The following is a 22531-nucleotide window of genomic DNA, read 5'->3' on the forward strand; positions in this document are numbered from 1 at the left end:
ACACCTACCTAACCAATCTTAACAGCAGGCACTGGAGAAGGACCAGAAGCAGATCCTAACATACCAGCAGGATTAATCATTTTATTAGTGAAGGCAGCTCTTCAGATAGTGTGGTCCCAAACCATTTAGGGCGCAATTGCGCCTTTAGGGGTTTAAATGTTAAAAACGGCATTTTGAATGGGGTCCCAAAGCTTAGCATCATCCTCAGAGTTGTGTTCTCAGACTTTGAGGTAACCAGTGCATGGATAACCAAGGTCAGGTCTGACCACTTGAGATAGGGTTGCAGCTAGTGTACAAGCCAGGGCTTGCAAAAAGCAGTCCTGACCACAGCTGCTACTTGTGACTCACCAAGCCAGACACCTGGACGGGGTGGGGGAGAATAGAGCAGCTAGTCATCTGCATACTGGTGATGCTGAAGTCCAAATCTCCAAATGGCTTCTCTTAGTAGCTTCGTATAAATGTTAAAGAGCATGGGGAATAAAATGCTAAAGAGAATGGGAATAAAATGGAGCCCTGCGGCACTCACAAGCTATGGAGTGCGGAATAGAAATCACCCAGCACTAAGTTCTAGTACAGACCATCAAGGGATGACTGGAACCATCATAATACTGTGCTTTTCTTTACTCCCAAGTGTGTGTGTGTAGGATTGCAGCCTAAGTCTGGATCTAACCCTATCTACCCAGCTTTACTTATAGTAATTAAAGAATGATAAAATTAAGAGTGGATCTGTACTTTTTCATATTTATTTTATTGCATATTTTTAATGTTAAGCAGTTCAATAATTTGCTTTGCAAGTTAGAAGCAGAAATGTATATTATTAAGCAATTAGATCCTAAAAGCCATATCAGAAGATAAAGATCACTCTTTTCTTATTTTTTTATATCTTGAGAATCCATTTTTCTGAGAGCTGACAAATTTTTGGCTATTCAAAGGTAACAACATCTACAAAATCAGTCCTTTAATTTGGGAGTCAGATTCATCCATCCATCCATCCATCCAGGCCCACAATTACAAATATGTATTAGAATCAGCAGCACAACTGCATGCCCACCACATAAAATGAGCGATGTTTCTTGCTCTGAAATGTAAAGTACTATAGAAATGTCTTGATAACTTTTTGTAACTTTATTCATTTTTGTAATGCTTGTGTTGGTTTTATTTTTATTGAAAGATGAAGATTTTATAGAAAGACAGATAATGAACACATTTGGATTTTAACAGTAGTAGTAATCACAATAATACTAAGTATTATTAATAAGTCAACTCTGAATGCTTTCCTTTTTGGTCATGTGCAGTTTCCTAAAATTTTAGGGCTTTTCCGGACAAGCAGGATTATAGCCCAATGAATGCACAAGTTGCAACTGATGTATTGCTATGGATCCTGTCATTTTTACTGAACTTTTGAGGCCATTACGCTAGTTTGCTGCTTAGAAAATGTAATCCTTTCCCCAGCCAATGCATCTTTTGGGCGGACTGTGTGGAATGTGGTTGCGCGAATGTCGCAAGTACCTATCGGACAGCGCTGAAGCCATCACTCGTGATAAACCCGTGGTCGCCCCATACCCTCTCCCTCAAATACAAACTATCCAAAGCCAGCTCACTTTATATAAACACCTAAAGTCGACGATTTATCAGCGAGGGGTTATCATAAAGAGAAACCGCTGGACGCGCACACGCGTATGTAACACTTCGCCGGCGACCGATACGATCCAGCCCACGTGTCCCTCCCCGCGTCCATAAACCAAAGTACGCGCCCAGTGCGCTGAACGGAGCCTCCCGGACGCCCGGCTGCCTCCCGGGCTGGGGCGGCGTCCGACCCGTCCGGCAGTAGCCTAGACACCTATCCGCAGCGCGCCCCGTGCCGTAAAGCTACGGGCACCTCGAAACGGAGACCTCGCGGCCTTAGATAAACCACCGACTCCTTCGACGGGGCGCCCACGGATGAGCCTCGCGCCTCATGGCCGCCAGATCTCCGAGAACTCCACCGAGCGGCGTCTGGCAAAAAAACAAAACCAAGGAGAGACAGCCCACGCGCATTTCCGCCAGGCGACTCGGTTAGACGCCTATCCAGAAGCGTGCGCGAGCGGAGGGAGGGGTCCTCGCGGCGCTAAATAGGCGGACCGGACGCCCCGCCTCTCCCCTTTCGACATCTGCTCGCGGAGGCTGGGAGGTGAGCGCGAGGCTGCTCGGGCCTGCCGGGCTCTTTGTTTCATCCCTCGCGCGGGGGGGCGGGCGGGCGGCGGAAGGATGACTCGTGGCTTTCTTAACTGCCTCCCCCCCCCCTCGCCATCCTCCGTTAACGGCTTTTGGTCTTGTTTCAGCAACCCCGGGCGGGAGCGTCACCACCGACCATGGCCGAGGAAGGGTAAGTGTGCGGGGCAGGCGGGCGGGCTCCGCCAGGGGCACGAGCCCTCTCGGGGAGACCCGCTTCCGCCTTGCTCGTGCTCGAGGCGCGTCCCTGCACGAGGAGCGCGCGCGCATCCTGGCCCCGGCTCCCTACACGTGGCCGGGCCTCCCGGCGCTTTCCTGCCGCGGCGATCAGTTCGCCGATGCTATCGGAGGCCGGAGCTGATGAAACCTCCTTTCCCTAGTTCGCTTGAAGCGGCCGAGGATGCAATCTTATCTCTGCCCGTTGGGACAGGGGGAAAAAAGTTCCGCGGTTCCCACAGTGTTGGCTCGGGCATGCTGGGAGTTGTGGGACTTCTTCCTTTCCTAGACAGGTATAGGATTGTGCCTTTAGAGAGCAAGGTGGATGCATGCATGCATAGGATTGCACCCTTAAGCGTTCTTCTTCCAAGTTTGAATAGTAGTCACTGGGACCACCTGTTATGTTTGGGATCCTGCCCTTAAGGGCTTGCAGCCTAAGGGAAGTTAAGGAAGCTCCGGGAAGGGAAGTTCCCTGACCCTTCTGCTCTCTCAATGACTACTAGTTCTTATGGGCTGAGAAACATGGGTGGGAGGGTGGTGTTGCATTCTAGTCCTGCATCTGGGTTTCTGGTGGGCAGCTGGTTGGCCACTGTGTGAACAGAACGCTAGTCTAGATGGACCCTTGGTCTGATCTTATATTTTCTCCCCCCATCCCCAAGGCATCTGTACCCTTCGCAAAACTTCTCTGTAGGGTCAGAAAGCTCTCCTGGGCAATGTAGGCTTGGGCGGTGGGGGAAGGAAACATAACTTCCATTAACGTGTCTTGGTATCCAAGTAGTCCACCTGCCTTGGCAAATTCCAGAGGGGCAGTTAGTTTGTTGCACTAAGAACATCAGAGAGTCCTGTGGCATATTATAGACATAATTTGCTTATTTTGGCATTTGTTTTGTGGATTAATGCTTAGTTCATCAGGTAACAACCCTCAACTGGTGTACATATAAAGTATGTGTAAACAGTGGAGCTAGAAGGCCCTGATGCAGGTAACAGTAGGTCTGTGATACTTCTATGCAGAGTCCCCATATATGCAAACTAAGAACTACTACTAGAAAGTTACTATAGAAGGACTTGCTGTTGTAAATGTGTTACTGTTCTGCATAGATTCATCACTAACTGCTGTTATTCCTTGTGCTTCATGGCCTTTTGGCCACATTTTACAGTGTTTCCTCTCTACAAGTATATACTGATAGGTTAACAACTCATGCCTCTGTTGAAATAGGCTTTAGTCCACAAAAGCTGATGTTATAATCTGTCATGGTCTTCCAGGTGTTACAGGATTTCTCACTAGATGTTTTAAGGTGCTCCTGCAGTTCATACACTTGCCCAAATCACTGTTACAAGTAGTATCTCCACTGTATAGTATTTTATTTTTTCCCCCTGAGTTTATAACTTCTTAGGATCTGGAGGATTCTGTTATAGCTGTAGTCTTTGGCTTCATAGGTTGCAGCATGTGGGATGGGGGAAGAGTTATAGTTGTTATATATGAAGCGTGTATGGATTTTTTCATTAATCCCCTTGGTTCATAGTTTGTTAATTCTTTTTTTTCATGTCCCTAAGATCAGCATTATGACTTATAAGCTGCAAAGCCAAATAGGGACTAATCAAATAGGTACCTCTTCACTCAGCTGCTGTCACTGTAGGCACCTGTGAAAACTTTGCAGTTTCCCTCTACAGATCAGTAACTGGTTAAAAAGGAATTGAGTGTTAGGAATAGACAGTTCTTGCAATTCAGAAAAGTAAACAGAATAGTCACAATAACGTACTGGAATTGGTCCTGCTTAGCTTCATTTTATGATCTGGAGTAAAGCGAACAATGAGGTAGCAAGTTTACAGATAACATGTACACCCTTACAGATAACAACATGTACACCCTCACTTAGAGGAGAGGTTAAAGTATTTGTCACTTCTTCTTTTTTTGGAAAAATAATTATGCCAGAAAATGTAAGATAGGTCCACAGGATTCTGAATATTTTAAAAATATAAATGACAGCGCAGAGACATTTTTCTCCCTCTGATCTTAGAACTCCTAAGTCACCAAATGAAAGGTTCAGGACAGGCAGGAGTAGTAGATAATGTACGGAATTCACTACTGCAAGTGACAGCCGTTTGTGAAAATTCACGGAGGAAAGGTCTATTGACAGAAAAGCTGCAATAAAGCCTTGTTTGGGTGCAATATACATCCAATACCAGATGCTCCACTAGTAGGTGTTTTACTAGGTGAGCTGTTCGGAGGTATTTGGTTGCCACTGTTAAAAGTAAAATGCTGAGCTCAACGGACCTTGGTGTTTGTTATCCAGCAAAATAATTCTATTTCTTTTCTTTGTTTTTGTTATCTAGCATTGCTGCTGGAGGTGTAATGGATGTCAACATCGCCCTTCAAGAAGTGCTGAAGACCGCACTTATCCACGATGGCTTAGCCCGTGGAATTCGTGAAGCTGCCAAAGCCTTAGACAAGTAAGTGTTGGGTGTTACTGGCATGAGTGCCTCCAAATTAAAGCTAGGCTATGTAGCATATTGCTTTGACTTCCTTAGGAGGTTGTTGGTGTGCTTTTTTGATAGGATGATAGGAGAACTGCAGTTGAGGAGGCAGGTTGATCGTTATGGAAAATACAGGGTTGTGTTAAGACAATAGTTTTCTTCTTTTCTGTATGTGAGTGAAATTGGAGTAGGACTTGGCGTGTGCACTTTCTCCCTATAACATGTGAGTATTTGAAGCAAATGATTAATTTGGGCAATAATCTATAAGGATAATGTTTGGTGAGGTGGGAGGGATTTGTACAAGTTGAGACCTTTTCCTGATCTTGATATGTTTAGAGATTGAGGATAGAAATATTGTCCAAATAGACTATGGCTTGCTTATCTTGGTGATCTTTGATTTGTTGTATGAATGTGAAACACTTGCAAAATAAATGTATGTGACCAGGTTAGTATGCTTCCTCTGTAAACTCTTGCTAGAACATTGTCTTAGAACAATTAATTCCACCTTTTTACGGTACATGTAATTTATTTGTTATGCGTTGGATCCAGATTTGGTTCAGTGGAGTTCTGCTGGCACTATGAGGAACGTGACTTTCTCTAATTCCCCTCGAAGCCCTTAAGGCCCCCCAAATCTGGGCCACCCTCCAGAGCAGTGTGATAGATGGCTGTGGAGGTTGCAGGGGAAAGGGGAAATAGAGAAAATCACTGCCTGCCCCCTTTTGCTGGCAGGAAGTCTCACCTGGATCCCAGTTGCCTCTGCAAAGGGAAGGTACAAGTCTGGATCCAACCTGTATATGAACTGGAATAAAATGAGTAGTGAGGTAGTAAGTTATAGATACCAGCAAGTTATTCGGGGTGGTGAAATCCCAAGCACACTAGGGGAATGCAAAATGATTGCCAGATTGGATAAATGAGCAGCCAAATGGTAAATCAGATTCTCAGATGAGAACTACAGAGTTTGAGTGATGACTGTATCAAAAAAATGTCGGATACCCCTTCACTCTTTATTATGAGTGAAAATAATAGTCTGACAAACCTGTAGATTAAATTCTTGGTAGGAGTGGAGTATCCAGAAACAGTATGGTAAGTTAAAATTACCCGATTTTATCATTTGAACAATTGTAAATGGTTGTGCTAAATTGCCCCACTCCGAATGGTAAATAACATGTTTAAAAACCTGCCTAAAATGAATGTTACTGACTGGAGATCTACTACCTTAAGCTTCATTAAAATTGTGGCAATGGTGTGATGTGTTTGTTTCTAACATCAGAATGGTGTTCTGGTGGGTTTTCCTTTCAGCATTGCTTAGAAATAACAATGGGTTAAAACTCAGGGTTGTTTCTGCCTTAACAACCCAGAGTTCCAGGTTCAGACATCATGGAGAACAATCCAGGAATGGGGCCTTTCCTGAGTTGTTTAGAGAAGCAGTCAAGCAGTCAGGAGCCAGCACTCTTGCCCGCTCCCATGTGCTCCAGAACAATCTATGGTTAATAAACCATGGGTTTTTAATCTTGCAAACCACAGCAGTGTTTATACTCAATTGTGTGGTTCCTAATTTCCCTTCCATGGACGGAACAGAATTCTGTTCACAGAATAGGGCTTTCACACTTCCCTCCTTCCCTTTGCAACCCCCTGCTCCCCTCTGTGGGTTAGAGGACTTTTTGGAATAGTTTGGGAGATGATACTGGGCCTGCAGATGTTGATGGTAGTCAGTGGAAATTACCCTTATGTGAACAGAAGAGCAACTTGGGGTTCAAGCCTCTGTATTTCGATAACATCGCTGAGGAAATTGATTTACTGTGGTCATTTGTGTAACTGACACAATCTTTGACGATTATTTTATTTTAGACGCCAAGCCCACCTTTGTGTTCTCGCATCCAATTGTGATGAGCCCATGTATGTCAAGCTGGTTGAAGCACTTTGTGCTGAACATCAGATCAACCTGATAAAGGTAATGATTATATACTACTTTAGGATCAATGATGTAAGGCAAAAGCAGTTGTTTGGTCAGATTCTTGCAGCTGTGTGTAACACCGAGGCTAAAGATAGTGAGGGCTTTTTATTGGTACTGTCTATGCTGTACAGTGATGATAACTTGGCTCCCTCTACTGAGACTTGTGAGGAAAACAACCATAAACGTTACCCTATATGTCTGAGTGTACAGCTTGCTTTGATTCTGTTCTTATTGTCTTGGTATTAAGTGCACTTCTAATAGAATGCAAATGTCTTTGGCAGGTTGATGACAACAAGAAGCTGGGTGAGTGGGTAGGTCTCTGCAAGATCGACAGAGAAGGAAAACCCCGCAAAGTTGTGGGCTGCAGTTGTGTGGTTGTTAAGGTAAGATGTCAAACTATTTATTTTAACACTGGTGATGAACTTGCAGCAGTGGCATTCACTAGGTGGTCTACAGGGCCTTTACAAGATGTTGTGCCCAGTTTGGTCTCCTGTCGCAGTCCTTGATCTTGCTTAATCACACTTGTATGTCTGAACTATTATCAGCTAGAAAGCACAACACATGCTACTGTGCTAGCAAGTTTAGGGAGAGATGAGGACAGTATTTGGAATTACAGATATGGGTTAAATCCACTGTTGTGCTTACGGACATCTGCTAGCCAACAGGACCTTCCTCCCCTGTGCAGCTCGTAAATCTCCGGGGGGGGGGGGGGTTCCCAGCCCTCTAGGGTGGATTTTAAGGGTGGGCTGTTGGAGGGCTGTTGCCCCCTCCTGGTTCCACTGATGGAACTGCTTCAGTCAGCAGAATGACAATACTGGATACTACAATCTTGTGTGTGTGCAGATGGGGCAGTGAATGGGACGTGGGGCTGAAAAGGGGGCTATTTCTGCATGTGTGAAAGTGTTGAAAGAAAAGTTGTTTAAAAATTTTACAATTAATTGTAATGTTTTGTTGTACTTGTAATGTTCTAAATACTTCCCAAATGTAAATTGATGTGCATTTCTGATTCCTAGAAATTTTAAAATAACTGTTCTGTAATAGGGAACAAATAATCAGTTGGCACAATGCCTCGTGTAATGAACAACTGCCAGTATCATAAAATCTGCTTAACTTGTAAGTGTTCTGTGGAATTGAAAAAAAAAAATACTGGCAATATTAAAGCCAGGGTACGAGCCTTGAAGACTTGGTAGTCATTGAGGTCCCAATAAATGGCTACATTGGTGTTCTTGGTTTCATTTTATTTAAATTGCTTGCTTTTTCGCTCCCCCCAAATGGGGTCCCATTCCATTTTAAAAACATAAAGGTGGAAAAGCTATAGTGACAAATAGCTTGTATTCTTAATCTAAATAGCAATTTCCAGAGGGATTACTCACTTTAGTCTATTGCAGAAAAAACAACAAAAAGTCTTGAGATATCTTAAAGACTTAACAAATCTGGTATGCCATAAGAAATTTGTTATGCTGTCACAAGACTCTTGGGTATTTAATTTAAATAGCAGGTATTCCATGATTTAGCACTTCTAATTTAGTATCTTGTCTAGTGCGTACATACCTCATAGGTAAAATCTAAATTTCTGTTAACAATTTACTGTGATATTAATACATTGTTTTATTGTAGGACTATGGCAAAGAATCTCAGGCCAAAGATGTCATCGAGGAATACTTCAAGTGCAAGAAATGAACAAATAAAATATATTTGAGCCTGACAGTGTTTGTGTTTTGCTGGGTTTGGGATAGATCTTAGAATATCTTATGGATAGTTTTGTCCTTTTTAATGTCCATTACTTCCAAGATATAAGCTTCAGAACATTTCTAGAGTTCTTTTATCATCTACCTTTAGTTTTCAGATTGTTTTTAAAGTCCTTACACAAAATTGACTTCTGAAAGGACTGAGGAGAAATGGCTTGAATTGTAGCCCAGACTTAACAAGCTGCCCCCAGCCAGTGTAGTCAATCATCAGGGATGATATGGGAGTTGTTAATCCAAAATATGTGGAAGGCACCAGGTTGGGGAAGGCTGTATGGATATTGTTTTCATTCTCAGCTTTAAATATGTAAGAGACGTCTGTCTTAATCCAAGAGATGATGTTGGGCCCTGGTGAGACAGCAGTTTAACTTCAGAGATGTTCAATGTCTGCCCACAATTGGAATATAAAGTAAGGGGAGGATCTGCCAAGAACTACTCTTTAAAAACCAACCTTTTCCTGAAAACAGTGTTGTTGGGACTAGTCTAATAATGTTAGTGTCATTAGAGCCTGAAGCTGGTGAAGTAGAAGGTGCTTCTGAGTGCTCCAGGGTTTCTGCACATCTTTGCCAGAAGTGGAACTTGAGTACTGTATGTGTCCAACTGGATAAAGAGCAAGGGTCTGTGGCAAAGATAAGAATTTATTGAGGAACTTCATAGAGGCATCACCTTGCTTCAAATTACACATAGTGCTGTTTCTTGAAGACATATTTCTGAGACTGAACTGGACATCTTATGTACTTGTTGCTTGATCTAAACTAATACTAGTTCGTAGCTAATGCAGCATGCTATGGATAAGCTACACAGGTAAATTTTAAATTGATGAAAAAAGTGGGAAGACATTGGGCTCCTTTTGAAGAAATTTAAGCTTGCTACGTTAACTATGTTAATTTCCATGGCCTAGTTTCCTTTTACATCACCCATCTGTGTTCTTAAACTGTGTTTACGCGCTACATGATAGCAGTTGAGAATGATTGCTCATTCTTGTAGACTTGGCTTTAATTTTGTGAGGTTTCTTTTTAGAAAATTCAAGCCTGCTCAAAATGGGAATGTAAAGTTAAGGGGAGGATCCCTTTACTTTAACATATTTTCAAAATACAGAAAAAATTTGAAACAGGCCATAAAGGTTGTGTAAACAAAGGTAGATGGCTGAAACTAAGATTTATTGCAGACCTCAGTGATACAGAAAAAGTCCTACAGAAACACTGCATATTAGCATCCCTGTCATACATCAAAGGGCTAGCAACAATTTGGATAGTAAGACACAATAATAGTGAATTCCTCAACAACTTATTGTCACTACACAGGAAATATTAGCAAAACTAACATCTGAACAGCTGGTGTCTTTAACATGTTGTTCAGTCATTAAGTCGTGTCTGACTCTTCGTGACCCCATGGACCATAGCACGCCAGGCCTTCCTGTCCTGCGCTCTCTCCCGGAGCGTGCTCAAGTTCATATTCATTGCATCAGTGATGCTATCTAGCTATCTCATCCTCTGCCGTCCCCTTCTCCTTTTGCCTTCAGTCTTTCCCAGCATCAGGGTCTTTTCCAGGGAGTTTTCTCTTCGCATTAGGTGGCCAAAATATTGGAGCTTCAGCTTCATTATCTGTCCTTCCAATGAGCACTCAGGGTTGATTTCCTTTAGGATGGACTGATTTGACCTCCTTGCAGTCCAGGGGACTCGTAAGAATCTTCTCCAGCACCACAGTTCGAAAGCATCGATTCTTCGGCGCTCAGCCTTCCTTATAGTCCAGCTCTCACAGCCATACATTACTACTGGGAAAACCATAGCTTTGATTAGACGGACCTTTGTCGGCAAGGTGATGTCTCTGCTTCTGACTATGCTGTCTAGGTTGGCCATAGCTTTCCTCCCAAGGAGCAAGCGTCTTTTAATTTCATGGCTACAGTCACCGTCTGCGGTGATCTTGGAGCCCAAGAAAGTAAAATCTGTCACTGCTTCCATTTCTTCCCCTTCTATATGCCAGGAAGTGATGGGGCCAGATGCCATGATCTTCGTTTTTTTAATGTTGAGTTTCAAACCAGCTTTTGCACTCTCCTCTTTCACCCTCAACAAGAGGCTCTTGAGATCCTCTTCGCTTTCTGCCATTAGGGTGGTATCGTCTGCATATCGGAGGTTGTTGATAATTCTCCCAGCAATCTTAATTCCGACCTCTGATTCATCCAACCCGGCATTTCTCATGATGTACTCTGCATATAAGTTAAATAAGCAGGGTGACAATATGCAGCCTTGTCGTACTCCTTTCCCAATTTTGAACCAATCGGTTGTTCCATGTCTGGTTCTTACTGTTGCTTCTTGACCCTCGTACAGGTTTCTCAGGAGACAGGTAAGGTGGTCTGGTACTCCCATCACTTTAAGAATTTGCCACAGTTTGTTGTGATCCACACAATCAAAGGCTTTAGCGTAGTCAAGCAGAAATAGACGTTTTTCTGGAATTCTCTTGCTTTCTCCATGATGCAGCGAATGTTGGCGATTTGATCTCTAGTTCCTCTGCCTCTTCTAAACCCAGCTTGTACTTCCGGTAGTTCTCGGTTCGCATACTGCTGAAGCCTAGCTTGTAGGATTTTGAGCATCACCTTGCTGGCATGTGAAATGAGCGCAATTGTGCGGTAGTTTGCACACTCTTTGGCGTTGCCCTTCTTTGGAATTGGAATGTAAACTGACCTTTTCCAGTCTTGTGGCCACTGTTGAGTGTTCCAGATTTGTTGGCATATTGAATGCAGCACTTTAACAGCATCATCTTTTAGGATTTTAAATAGCTCGGCTGGAATACTGTCATCTCCGCTAGCTTTGTTGTTAGTAATGCTTCCTAAGGCTCACTTGACTTCACTCTCTAGGATGTCTGGCTCAAGTTCAGTGATCGCACTATCATGGCTATCAGGGACGTTCAGATCTTTCCTGTATAGTTCTTCTGTGTATTCTTTCCACCGCTTCTTAATCTCATCTGCTTCTGTTAGGTCCCTGCCTTCTTTGTCCTTTATCATGCCCGTCTTTGCACAAAACGTTCCCTTGAGATCTCAGATTTTCTTGAAGAGCCTCCTGAACAATGTTACAGACCTCCATCCATAGTTCCTCAGGCACTCTGTCTATCAGGTCTAATCCCTTAAATCTATTCCTCACCTCCACTGGATATTCATAAGGGATATGATTTAGGTCATACCTGAATGGTTTAGTGGTTTTCCCTACATTCTTTAAGCCGAAACTTTGCAACAAGAAGCTCATGATCTGAGCCACAGTCAGCTCCAGGTCTTGTTTTTACTGACTGTATAGAGCTTCTCCATCTTTGGCTGCAAAGTACATAATCAATCTGATTTCGATATTGACCATCTGGTGATGTCCATGTGTAGAGTTGCCTCTTGTGCTGTTGGAAAAGAGTGTTTGCTATGATCAGCGTGTTCTCTTGGCAAAACTCTATTAGCCTTTGTCCTGCTTCATTTTGTACACCAAGGCCATGCTTGTCTGTTATCCCAGTGATTTCTTGACTTCCTACTTTAGCATTCCAATCCCCTATGATGAAGAGGACATCTTTTTTTGGTGTTAGTTCTAGAAGGTGTTGTAGGTCTTCATAGAACCGATCTACCTCAGCTTCTTCAGCCTCTGGTTGGGGCATAGACTTGAATTATTGTGATGTTGAATGGTTTGCCTTTAATTCGTACTGAGATCATTCTATTGTTTTTGAGATTGTACCCCAGTACTGCTTTTCCCACCCTTTTATTGACTATGAGTGCTACTCCATTTCTTCTAAGGGATTCTTGCCCACAGTAGTAGATACGATGGTCACCTGAATTAAATTCGCCCATGCTTGTCCATTTTAGGTCGCTGATTCCCAAGATGTCGATGTTCAATCTTGCCATCTCATGTTTGACCACCTCCAGTTTACCTTGATTCATTGATCGTACATTCCAGGTTCCTAACAATATTGTTCTTTACAGCATCAGATTTTCTTTTCACCGCCAGACACATCCACAGCTGGGTGTCCTTTCGGCTTTGGCCCAGCTGCTTCACTCTTTCTGGTGCTACTTGGAAATTCCCTCTGCTCTTCCCCAGTAGTATATTGGATACCTTCCGACCTGAGGGGCTCATCTTCCAGCGTCATCTCTTTTAGCATCGTGATACGTTCCATGGGGTTTTCTTGGCAAGAATACTGGAGTGGGTTGCCATTTCCTTCTCTGGTGGACCACATTTTCTCAGAACTCTCTGCCATGACCTGTCCGTCTTGGGTGGCCCTGCACGGCATAGCTTATGGCTTCACTGAGTTACGCAAGCCCCTTTGCCACAACAAGGCAGTGATCCATGAAGGGTCTTTAACATGGTGGTAATATAATCTTGAAAATAGTGCTCACTTTTTTCTTTAGGTGTCTCTGAAAGATCCAGTATTTGACTGGGTTTGGATGATTGTGAAGGGAGAAGAAGCCATCGTGGCTTCTGTCCCGGCATGTGCTGCGAGCGTGACCTCCATTTGTATAATTCCCCATGCTGCAGAGCAAGTTGGTGTGTCCAAGCGTGGTGGGGGTGGCTTTGTACACCCTACAACTCGCAACGTGCAGTACAGGAGAGGTTGTAGGATGGGTACAAAACCCCGTGGGGTGCCAGCAGCAGGCCAACCCCCACTGCTTCGCAGGGGATTATGCAAATGACGGCCACAGGCCTGGGGAGAAGCCAGGATGACTTCCCGTTCCAAACACTCGCTCTAAGTCTGAACCTGTAAAGGGTTTTTTTTAACTAAGCAGTTCTTTCATATTGGGCTACAGGGTAGGGCAGGGTGGCTCAAAATGTCTGTTTCTTCCTCTTTAGGCATCCATATATACTCCAATGTGGCTGGGGAAAGTGTTGCTTGATTTGCTCGTGTTCTGTGTCGGACATTGTTCAAGATGCTGCTTTTGAGGGTGGGATGACTGATGGAGCTGGGTTTTGTTTTGATTTGAAGTTAGGCATTGATCACCCTTCCTGGAAAAGACCTTCAGTATTTCCCTGTATCTTTGTTATGGTTTCATGGTTAACCTGAAAATGCGTCACAGACCACAGTTTCAGAATTGAATTTGTTACTTCCTCAGCAAGAGACAGGACATCCTGTCTCCACACAATCCAGGTTATCACCTGACCAAGCTCATGGTCACTACACTTGATCTTTCCTCATTTTATCTCTGTGCTGTTAAAATTGCACCTGTTACAATTCTGCCTGTTAAGCAGCTGTTTGGAGAGGAGTAAACCTGGCAGCCATAAAGTAACCCATGTTTGTCCAAGTCTTCTTAGGGGAAAAAAATCCCAATGAGGAAAGTAGTTCCTAAAGCAACTTCTGAACAGTTTCACTTATAGGATAATACTTTTTTTTCCCCTTTACTCCATCTTGATCAAGTTGTCAGGCAAGAATGATATTCTAAATGGTTTCAAAATACTCTTATGTGCTTACTGTTAACTGAGTATATAGGAAGTTTTATATAAGTGAAATATGTTATATAGTGATCTGCCTTTTTATGGTGCTTAGCAGCTGAATACCACTAGTGCCAAATTTGAGAGAACTACCCATGTAACAGTGCAATGCTATGCAGGTTTATTCAGAAATAAGTCCCACTGTATTCAGTGGGGTTTACTCTCAGGTAACTGCACAGAGTTGCAGGTGTTAGTCTTAAGGTACCAAAAAAAAGCATTTATTTAAAATATTTTAAACACACCTTTCAGGACACACTGCCCTCAAGGTTGCTTAGGATACTGTAAAAACATGAACAAACACGTCCGTAGCAGCAGAAGCTAGTGATTTTTATGCACCAAATGCAAACCAGAATAAATATGTCTTCAGGGCTTTTTTTTTTTTTTTAAAGCTGGCAGTGATTATTCCATATGTATCTCAAGAGATGGGAAATATCAATTTACCTTTCACAGGTCAGCAATCACTTTATCAGATGCATGAAATATGAGCCCCCAGAGAATAAATACATTTTTTAAAAGCTTGAAAGGCCAAAGCAATGCAAGAGTAGTAGGTGTGTCCTCTTACTATGCAGAGCATAATGTAGTGCTTTACTTGTACTTTAAAAAGTAAACACTCTTAAACTTGTTTGTGTTAATGCATAAAATGGTCTGCTTGTGTGTGTGGCATGTGCATCACATTAACAGCTTACTGTAAAAAGAAAAAAAGGGGAAAAAAAGCAGACACTACATGCTCAGGACTTATGCTCAGGGTTTGTGCTCATTGCCCCAAAATGAGGCACTATTTTAGTTTGTTTCAAGCTTCTACTGTGTTGTGTCAGCGGTTATTTGGATATCTGTATGTATCTCAGGTTTTTCCATTGCATGCAAAATTAGGAGCTTACAAAGGTACTGTGAGTGCTCAGTATCACTTACATTGGAATGGTTTACAGCAATAGGACAGGTTACCAGAAAGATTTTAATCTTTCTTGCCAAGATCGCAACGTGGCTTCTTGCTTGCCATTTTAAAACTGGGCGAGTAATGCTTCATTCTTTATGCAAATTCTAGTGAAACAGGAATTCATATTTTCAATGTTCCATGAGAACTGAATACTTCTGTGATGGATTCTAAAACCCATTATCATGCAGACAGATTCTCTAATTTCACATTAAATTTTCCAATATAATATGCTGATAGGTTTTGCAGGCACTTCAGTGGCAGGGGATCAGGAACTGTCGGCAAGAAATCAGTTGACTGGGCAAGAACTTAATAGCTCGTTCCAGCCATTCCTTTCAAGAGTATTAGCTATACTGTATTCTTGCCAATGAAGGACTGATCTGGTAGTAAACATGTGTAGTCAAAATACTTTGCATAGTAGGTTGTCTTGACCTACTGATTACCAAATGGCTGTCCATTTGCTGTGCTTCTTCAAATGAGATATTGTGTACCAGTACTCTGTTAAATTGAATGAGCTGGAGTTAGGGGCCAAGTCTGCAGATGACACTAAATTACTCAGGATGATGAAAACCCAAGCAGACTACAGAAAGCTTAAAAAAAAAAGTTCCCTGTGAACTGGATGAATGGCAATAAAAAATGGTCAATTGAAGATTCAATGTAAGTACGATTGGTTTGCAAGTGACACATAGAGCAAAACCACAGTAGCTTCTATGACCTGGAGTAACACAAGCACATTTGTCTTGCGGTAAATTTTCAAAGTTGACAAGCCAGAAAACGTGATGCTCTTTTCAAGCCTGCGCATTTCTAACAAGTTTTTATTTGTTTACTATCTATAGGCACGTAATATACAACCATGGGTCCTGCAAAAGGCTATTCAACAGCGCTATAATTATTCATATGATTTTACCAGTCCATAGCAGTGCTGGTGAAAGTTTTTAGTTGCTTCAACAAGTGCAAAACTTGCAACTACCTGACTGCTTCAGCATATACCAGAATTTGCTCAGATCATGCCAACTCATGTTCAAAAAAATAGCCTGGACAATGAACTGCCTCCTAGGCCTGTTTTCCCTATTACTTGCACAGTAAGGTTGCTGCTACTCCGGGTCCAAGCATGGCAGGGGAGGTATGCTGTACTGTAGTCTGCAGATCCAGGGGCCCCTGGCAAAGTCGACTGCCGGTCTTGTTGGTTTTGCATGTGTTCATTCATAAGTCCATTCTATCCTGCTCCTACATCAACCTGAATTTTTAAAAGCTGCATGAAAATGTACATTTTAAGTATGTCTTTTTCACAAAATGCATACTTTTGTGTGTATTTTGGTACATTTCTTTGAACCAGGAATTGTTAGTGCATCTGGGAAGTGCAAATCGGGTAGGGTTGGTTAAAGATATGGACCAAACAAAATTCTCAAGCATCTCTAAATCACAGATCTGGATGATTTTCCTGTGTATTTATTTGTCTAGACTAGAACTTGGCTCCTGCACATCTCACAATCAGAAGCAGTGTTAGAGCAGAACAAGCAACATTCCATTAAACTAGGACTTGTAGTTTGAAAGAAGGAGATTTGCGCTTCCCTGTGTGACATGCTTTCACAAGAACTACCAGTCCCAGAGTTCTCTGTGCATAGGCAAGAGGAACAGACAGTTGGCTGGAGGGATAAAGTTGCATAATAATCAGCTGGGAAAATTTGCAGGCCCCAAATATATGTGACTAAATGACCCGGTTCGCACGTTGTAAACAAGCCATAGTTAACTGGGGGTGTGAATGAGGTTTTTGGCTCCCACCCACTTGCCTACTGCTGCAGTAAACCCATGGATGCTCCATCCCTGGGTTGTTTAGCATGATGTGTGAACCTAGAACTGTGGTTTGCTGGGGGACGAACAACCCAGACTTGGAACCTGTGGTTTAATACTGAACTGTTTAAAATCATAGGTGGCCAATTTGTGGTCCTACCAGCAAAGGATTGTGGTACATGTGAACTATAGCTGATGAATCTGTAGGTTTGAGCATGGTATAGTCAGGGATGTATTCTTGCTTGCGTTTCCTGTATTGTGCTCCTGGCTGCTCCCTTGCTCAGTAGAGTAGAAGGAGAACCACCCAAGGTAGGAGATGGGGGCGGGAGGAGAGGTGGACCACCGCTGCTTTAAGTACACTTGTTGTATTGTGCTGGAGCTCATTCTCTTAGTTGCTCTTGAAATTCGTTTTCAGCCATTAAGTATGCTTTTTCTAGGAGAGCTACACTATAAAACTTAAAATCCTACACTTTAAAAGATGTAACAAAAATAATTAAAAAATTGATTTTGGACCCTTGAGACTAGCAAAAGTTTACCTAAATCAGGGCATTATTCTAACACAGTTAAAGTGCAAGTATTTAAGTATTTTTGCCATGACACATACACACAGTGCAGGACTGTATAACTCACCCCCCCTTCTAGTTTCCCCTTTACTTAACCTCACTGCATGCTTTAACATTTATAAACTGTTATAAAAATCTTATTTATACCTGGTTAGCTTATTATAAAAACATTCTTTTAAAGGTTTGTGATATTTCATGTTGCTGACATATGAGATTATTATGTGTGAAGGTGGGATATAAAAATAATAAATACTGAACTCCATAATGGAGAAAGTAAATGTTAACATCCACATTAATGAAAAATTACAACTTTGTTATGATTTTGGTATGTGCTATGTGTCTATAAAAATTATATGTGAGTATATGAGTTCACTAGGTCAGCAAGTGTGGTATCTACTGGTGAGTATTCTGAAACAATCCATTCTGTAGTGCAGCTGAATTAACGGCATTACAGTAGCGACAGATCTGATCTGTGGAAACGTACGGACTGCAAAGTTATATGGTTTCAATGAAAATATACTGAAAAACTGCTGAGGAGTGAGGGACAAAGGTACTGAATGAATTTATTAAAATATATTTAAATAAATGCATTCAGGTTAAGATTTTACCTCTAACGAACCTTTCAGGTCAAGCTAAACAACTAAGATATATTAATACCATTTTAATATAATGTACTGTTATCCAGATAGCTGATCTATTGTGGGATGTTGGCAGTGATGCCTTTTACACTGGCTAGCTGATCAGTGTGATGGCATAAAGTTCATGTACGCTGCAATAGCTTGCTCAGTAGAGCTGTCCACTTCTGAGAGAAAGGGAAATTGTCACTTAGACTAGGATTAAAAACTCACCCAAGTCTTAGGGACAGGATTAGCATTGTGAGGCAGACGGAAGAGAGGGAAGCACATGCACAAGTTAATGAAATAAGGGTGCGCAGTAGGCAATGGAACGAGAAATAGAAATCTTGGGGAGAATGGGTGGGAAAGGGGGCCTGAAGAAAAGGTCGGAGGTGTCAGGGAAGTGAAGCTAGATGGTAAGAGAAGGGGCTTTGAACAAACCTCACAGTGCAGGTGGTACTATATGCTGTTGGGAAGTGGAGGAAGGAACACTGTATAGAGTGGTACAGGAACTGGCCAAGAGACAAGCTGAATAAAATAGGAAGGATGAACTAGAGCTAGGCAAAGGGCTGAGAAGCAGAGACTTAAAGAAATGTGGGGTTGGATCCAGACTTGGTCATGACTAACAAGTCCCATTGCTTTCAGTGGGTCTATCTAAGTATGACTAAGTCTGGATACAACCTGTAGTGTCGAAGGAGCCAAAGAGAAAATAGGTGGGGGAATGCTGGAGTTGTAAGACTTTTTTTCAGTCTAAGCATGCATGGGATCCTGTCCTTACACTCTTTACCTGACCAGATGTGGTAACGGCAAACCCATCTATCACCGGCAAACTCATCTCACTTCCAATGGAATGGCGAAGAGCCAGTCATGTTCTTGCCCTGGACAATTCCTATAATAATTATAATTTATTATTTAATGGATTTATATACTGCTTGCCATATTTTAAAAATATCTGTAAGTAGATTACAAAAAATAAAATATATGAAAATACATTAAAAACAATATAAAAACATTCTATAAACGTATTAAAACATTAAAACTGCTACTCATGATACTATGATTAACAAACGCACTGGGCAGCACAATCAATCAGCGAAGGCCTGGGTGAAGAGATGGGACTTTAATTGGTGCCTAAAACATGACACAGTTGGGGCCTCCTGAATACCATGGAGAGAGAGATGGCACCAATGGTAGGGGGAGAACAGCAGTAACTATGTAGAAGTATCATAAGCAACAGTTTCACTATGAGCGGTTGTGTTGGGTGGGGTGTTTTTGTTTTCTTTTTAATGGTCATCAGGGTACAAGCCAGAAAACTAAAAGCAGTTGCATATTGAACAAGGCTGCAACTTCAGTATCAAGACCTGCAAGTTTACAGAACAGATGTGATCCAATAAATAGAACCAATTCTCAAGTAATTGGGAAACAAAATTTCAAATCCTTGTTGTTCTCAGTGCTATCATTTCCCTTTCTTGGCTCTAGTACCCGGCCAAGTCAATATTTTCAGTCTAGGTCACAGCTGATATGTGCAGTCATGGGCAATATTTTTTATTGTTTGCATATTTGTAATAGGAAAGCTATGGCAAACCTAGACAGCATAGTAAGAAGCAGAGACATCACCTTGCCGACAAAGGTCCGTATAATCAAAGCTATGGTTTTCCCAGTAGCAACGTATGGCTGTGCGAGCTGGACTATAAGGAAGGCTGAGCGCCGAAGAATTGATGCTTTCGAACTGTGGTGCTGGAGAAGACTCTTACGAGTCCCCTGGACTGCAAGGAGGTCAAATTAGTCAATCCTAAAGGAAATCAATCCTGACTGCTCATTGGAAGGACCGATACTGAAGCTGAAGCTCCAATATTTTGGCCACCAAATGTGAAGAGAAAACTCCCTGGAAAAGACCCTGATCCTGGGAAAGATTGAAGGCAAAAGGAGAAGGGGACGGCAGAGGATGAGATGGCTAGACAGCATCACCGATGCAATGAATATGAACTTGAGCACACTCCGGGAGAGAGTGGAGGACAGGAAGGCCTGGCGTGCTATGGTCCATGGGGTTACGAAGAGTCGGGCACGACTTAGCGACTGAACAACAACAAAGACTACTCAAGATGGTGAATAAAGGACAATCTACAGCAATACAACTCCTAAAAATGCATTATATCCTTAAAAGATCTTCCTAAATAAAAATGCTTTGTGCTGTCCTCTTAAAAGTCTACATCCTAGGCAATGGTGGATCATTTCTGGCAAGCTGTTTGACAATTTGGGGAAAGGGTGTCTTCATAAGAACAGCAGCTTGTGAATGTTCTGGGACTATGCTCACAGAATGGGATCCAAAGCTTAATCGGTAGAGCATTTGTGTGTATGGATGTACACAGTAATATGATAGCTATCTTCAAATATTTGAAGGAATGACACATAGATAGATGATGCAACAAATTTATGTTCAGAGAGTAGGATCTGAAGCAACAAGTTCAAATTCCAAGTAAGGGGACTTTGACTAAACATTAGGAAGTACTTCCTGAAGGTTTGAGCTATTCGACAATGGAACAGACTTCCTCAGAAGGTGGTAGACGCTCCTCCATTAGAAGTTTTTAAGCAGAGGTTGGTTGGCCACTTACCGGGGATGCTGTAGGGGCAGATCTACTCCCACAGATCTACAGCAGGGGGATGGACTAGATGACCTTAGAGCATCCTTTCCAACCCTATGGTTGAATGGAAACTGCTGCAAACACTATGAGGTTCTGAGCGTCCCTTCCATGTGCATCGCCTCATGCCTCCCCCGACTCTATCCCTTGGATTGGGTCTTGATTTTCCACACTTTCCTGAGGTTTGTCTGCATGGAGCCAGGGAGGAAGCAGCAGCATAATTCAGGTTTCAGATATGCTGATCCAGAGTGTGCAGGAGAGTTGCTGTATCAGCAGGGGTGGCTGGGTCTATATAAGAGGACATCGTGCCCAACTGTGCACACAGAGGCTCCACTTCAAATGTGAACCTTACAAATATTGTCACACTGTCTGATAGTTTTCATGTGTCATGAAAATAAATCGTTTTGCTTTGTCAAGAATCCCCCCCACATTGTCAGCCCTAGTCAGTCTTTTCAATCTGATCCTTTAAAAAAATCATAATATTGCATTCTTATGTAATATCATTTTAGAATATATTCCAGTATTACCAGTATTGTTACAGCAGCATTCCCCAACCTGGTGCCCTCCAGATGTGTTGGATTACAACTCCCACAATCCCCAACTGGTTAGGGGAGTTGTAGTCCAACATAGTTAAAATAGTTAAGAGCAGAGACATCACACTGACAACAAAGGTCTGCATAGTTAAAGCAACGGTATTCTCCGTAGTAACCTATGGCTGTGAGAGCTGGACCATAAGGAAGGCTGAGCGAAGGAAGATAGATGCTTTTGAACTGTGGTGCTAGAGGAAAATTCTGAGAGTGCCTTGGACTGCAAGAAGATCAAACCAGTCCATACTCCAGGAAATACAGCCAGACTGCTCATTTGAGGGAAGGATATTAAAGGCAAAACTGAAGTACTTTGGCCACATAATGAGAAGACAGAATACCCTGGAGAAGATGCTGATGCTAGGGAAAGTGGAAGGCAAAAGGAAGAGGGGCCAACCAAGGGCAAGATGGATGGATGATATCCTGGAGATGACGGACTCCAGCTTGGGGGAGCTGGGGGTGGCGACGGCCAACAGGAAGCTCTGGTGTGGGCTGGTCCATGAAGTCACGAAGAGTCGGAAGTGACTGAACGAATAAACAAAAGTCCAACACATCTGAAGGACACCAGGTTGGGGAAGGCTGGGTTACAATATCTGAGAAAGGATCGTGTGGGGAAAAATGATCTTTTCGTTGGCCTAATAAAGGTATTGTGGATTTTGGAATTAGAAAAAGAAATGGCTTAAACAGAAGGTGGCAGTATTGCTGTAGGTCAAAAGCAGCAAGTGCCAACACACACACACACACACACACACACGCACGCACCCTGCACGCACGCACACATGGGAGAGATGGTGCTGATTGGGAGTGGAGTTCTAGCAGCAGGTGCTGCTGTGATTCCTTCGAACTGCGTACATAGGAAACAAATGTGAAATTATTCTGTTTATTGCCACTGAACATTGCACAGTTGTGCAATGTATTTTCCAATGTTACGGCCTATTCTCTTTCAAAAGCTTCAAATGAGTTTTATTTATTTCTAAATGGGGGTTTAGAAATGTGCTTTTGAAATGCAGGACATCCTACAGCCGCAGGTTTGCCTGCCCTCTCCCTTCTTCCTCTGTTTTTCGCAGCACGGTTGGTGGTAGAGGACTTGGGACTGGGGGAGAAAGGTCTTTACAGCCATCTGCAAATTTTAGCGTAAGAGGATGAGTCAGCTTTGACCCTTGGTGCTGTTATAACAGACACTCCTTTTACTCTCTGGAACACATTGGGACTATTTACTTCTGATTGTGGCAGCCTTTATGTTTGTTTTATTTTTTACATGAAATTTTTATTTTTATTTCAAAATAAAGTTAACAAAATAAAGGCAACAAAAAGAACATAACAAAATAGGATCACTAAAGAAACAAAGAAATTCACTAATT

At 42.5% G+C, this 22531-nt stretch overlaps 1 protein-coding gene, 1 long non-coding RNA gene and 3 other non-coding genes across 5 annotated transcripts in view; 4 read left to right on the top strand and 1 right to left on the bottom strand.

Moving 5' to 3' along the window:
* The first annotated feature begins 2138 nt into the window (after window positions 1-2138).
* Window positions 2139-8561, top strand: RPS12 (ribosomal protein S12). The gene is made up of 6 exons (XM_084827564.1): window positions 2139-2170; window positions 2322-2365; window positions 4762-4878; window positions 6751-6853; window positions 7138-7239; window positions 8474-8561. The coding sequence occupies exons 2-6, from the start codon at window positions 2352-2354 to the stop codon at window positions 8534-8536; spliced, it is 399 nt and encodes a 132-aa protein (XP_084683690.1). The 5' UTR covers window positions 2139-2170; window positions 2322-2351; the 3' UTR covers window positions 8537-8561.
* LOC146359551 (small nucleolar RNA SNORD101) lies at window positions 5859-5938 on the top strand. The gene has a single exon (XR_014787050.1). It is a non-coding gene; the product is annotated as a small nucleolar RNA SNORD101 (small nucleolar RNA).
* LOC146359552 (small nucleolar RNA SNORD100) lies at window positions 6979-7067 on the top strand. The gene has a single exon (XR_014787071.1). It is a non-coding gene; the product is annotated as a small nucleolar RNA SNORD100 (small nucleolar RNA).
* On the top strand, window positions 7941-8076 carry LOC146359553 (small nucleolar RNA SNORA33). Its single transcript, XR_014787069.1, has one exon. It is a non-coding gene; the product is annotated as a small nucleolar RNA SNORA33 (small nucleolar RNA).
* A 5593-nt stretch (window positions 8562-14154) lies between the features above and the next one.
* LOC146359554 (uncharacterized) overlaps window positions 14155-22531 on the bottom strand; it is a 118524-nt gene continuing 110147 nt past the window's right edge. The window contains exons 3-4 of the long non-coding RNA XR_014786693.1: window positions 18735-18836; window positions 14155-16231 (exon numbers count right to left, since the gene is read on the bottom strand). This is a non-coding gene — a long non-coding RNA (uncharacterized LOC146359554). The remainder of the gene's footprint in view (window positions 16232-18734; window positions 18837-22531) is intronic.

This window comes from Heloderma suspectum, chromosome 1 (genome assembly GCF_057233095.1).
Source record: "Heloderma suspectum isolate Gila_16-S chromosome 1, 16-S_ref, whole genome shotgun sequence".
Lineage (NCBI taxonomy): Eukaryota > Metazoa > Chordata > Lepidosauria > Squamata > Helodermatidae > Heloderma > Heloderma suspectum.

Excerpts from the sequence above, each read along its gene's own strand:
- RPS12 (XM_084827564.1), top strand. Across the intron at positions 4,879-6,750 it reads GCTGCCAAAGCCTTAGACAA|ACGCCAAGCCCACCTTTGTG; the intron begins GTAAGTGTTGGG and ends ATTTTATTTTAG. Across the intron at positions 6,854-7,137 it reads ATCAGATCAACCTGATAAAG|GTTGATGACAACAAGAAGCT; the intron begins GTAATGATTATA and ends TGTCTTTGGCAG.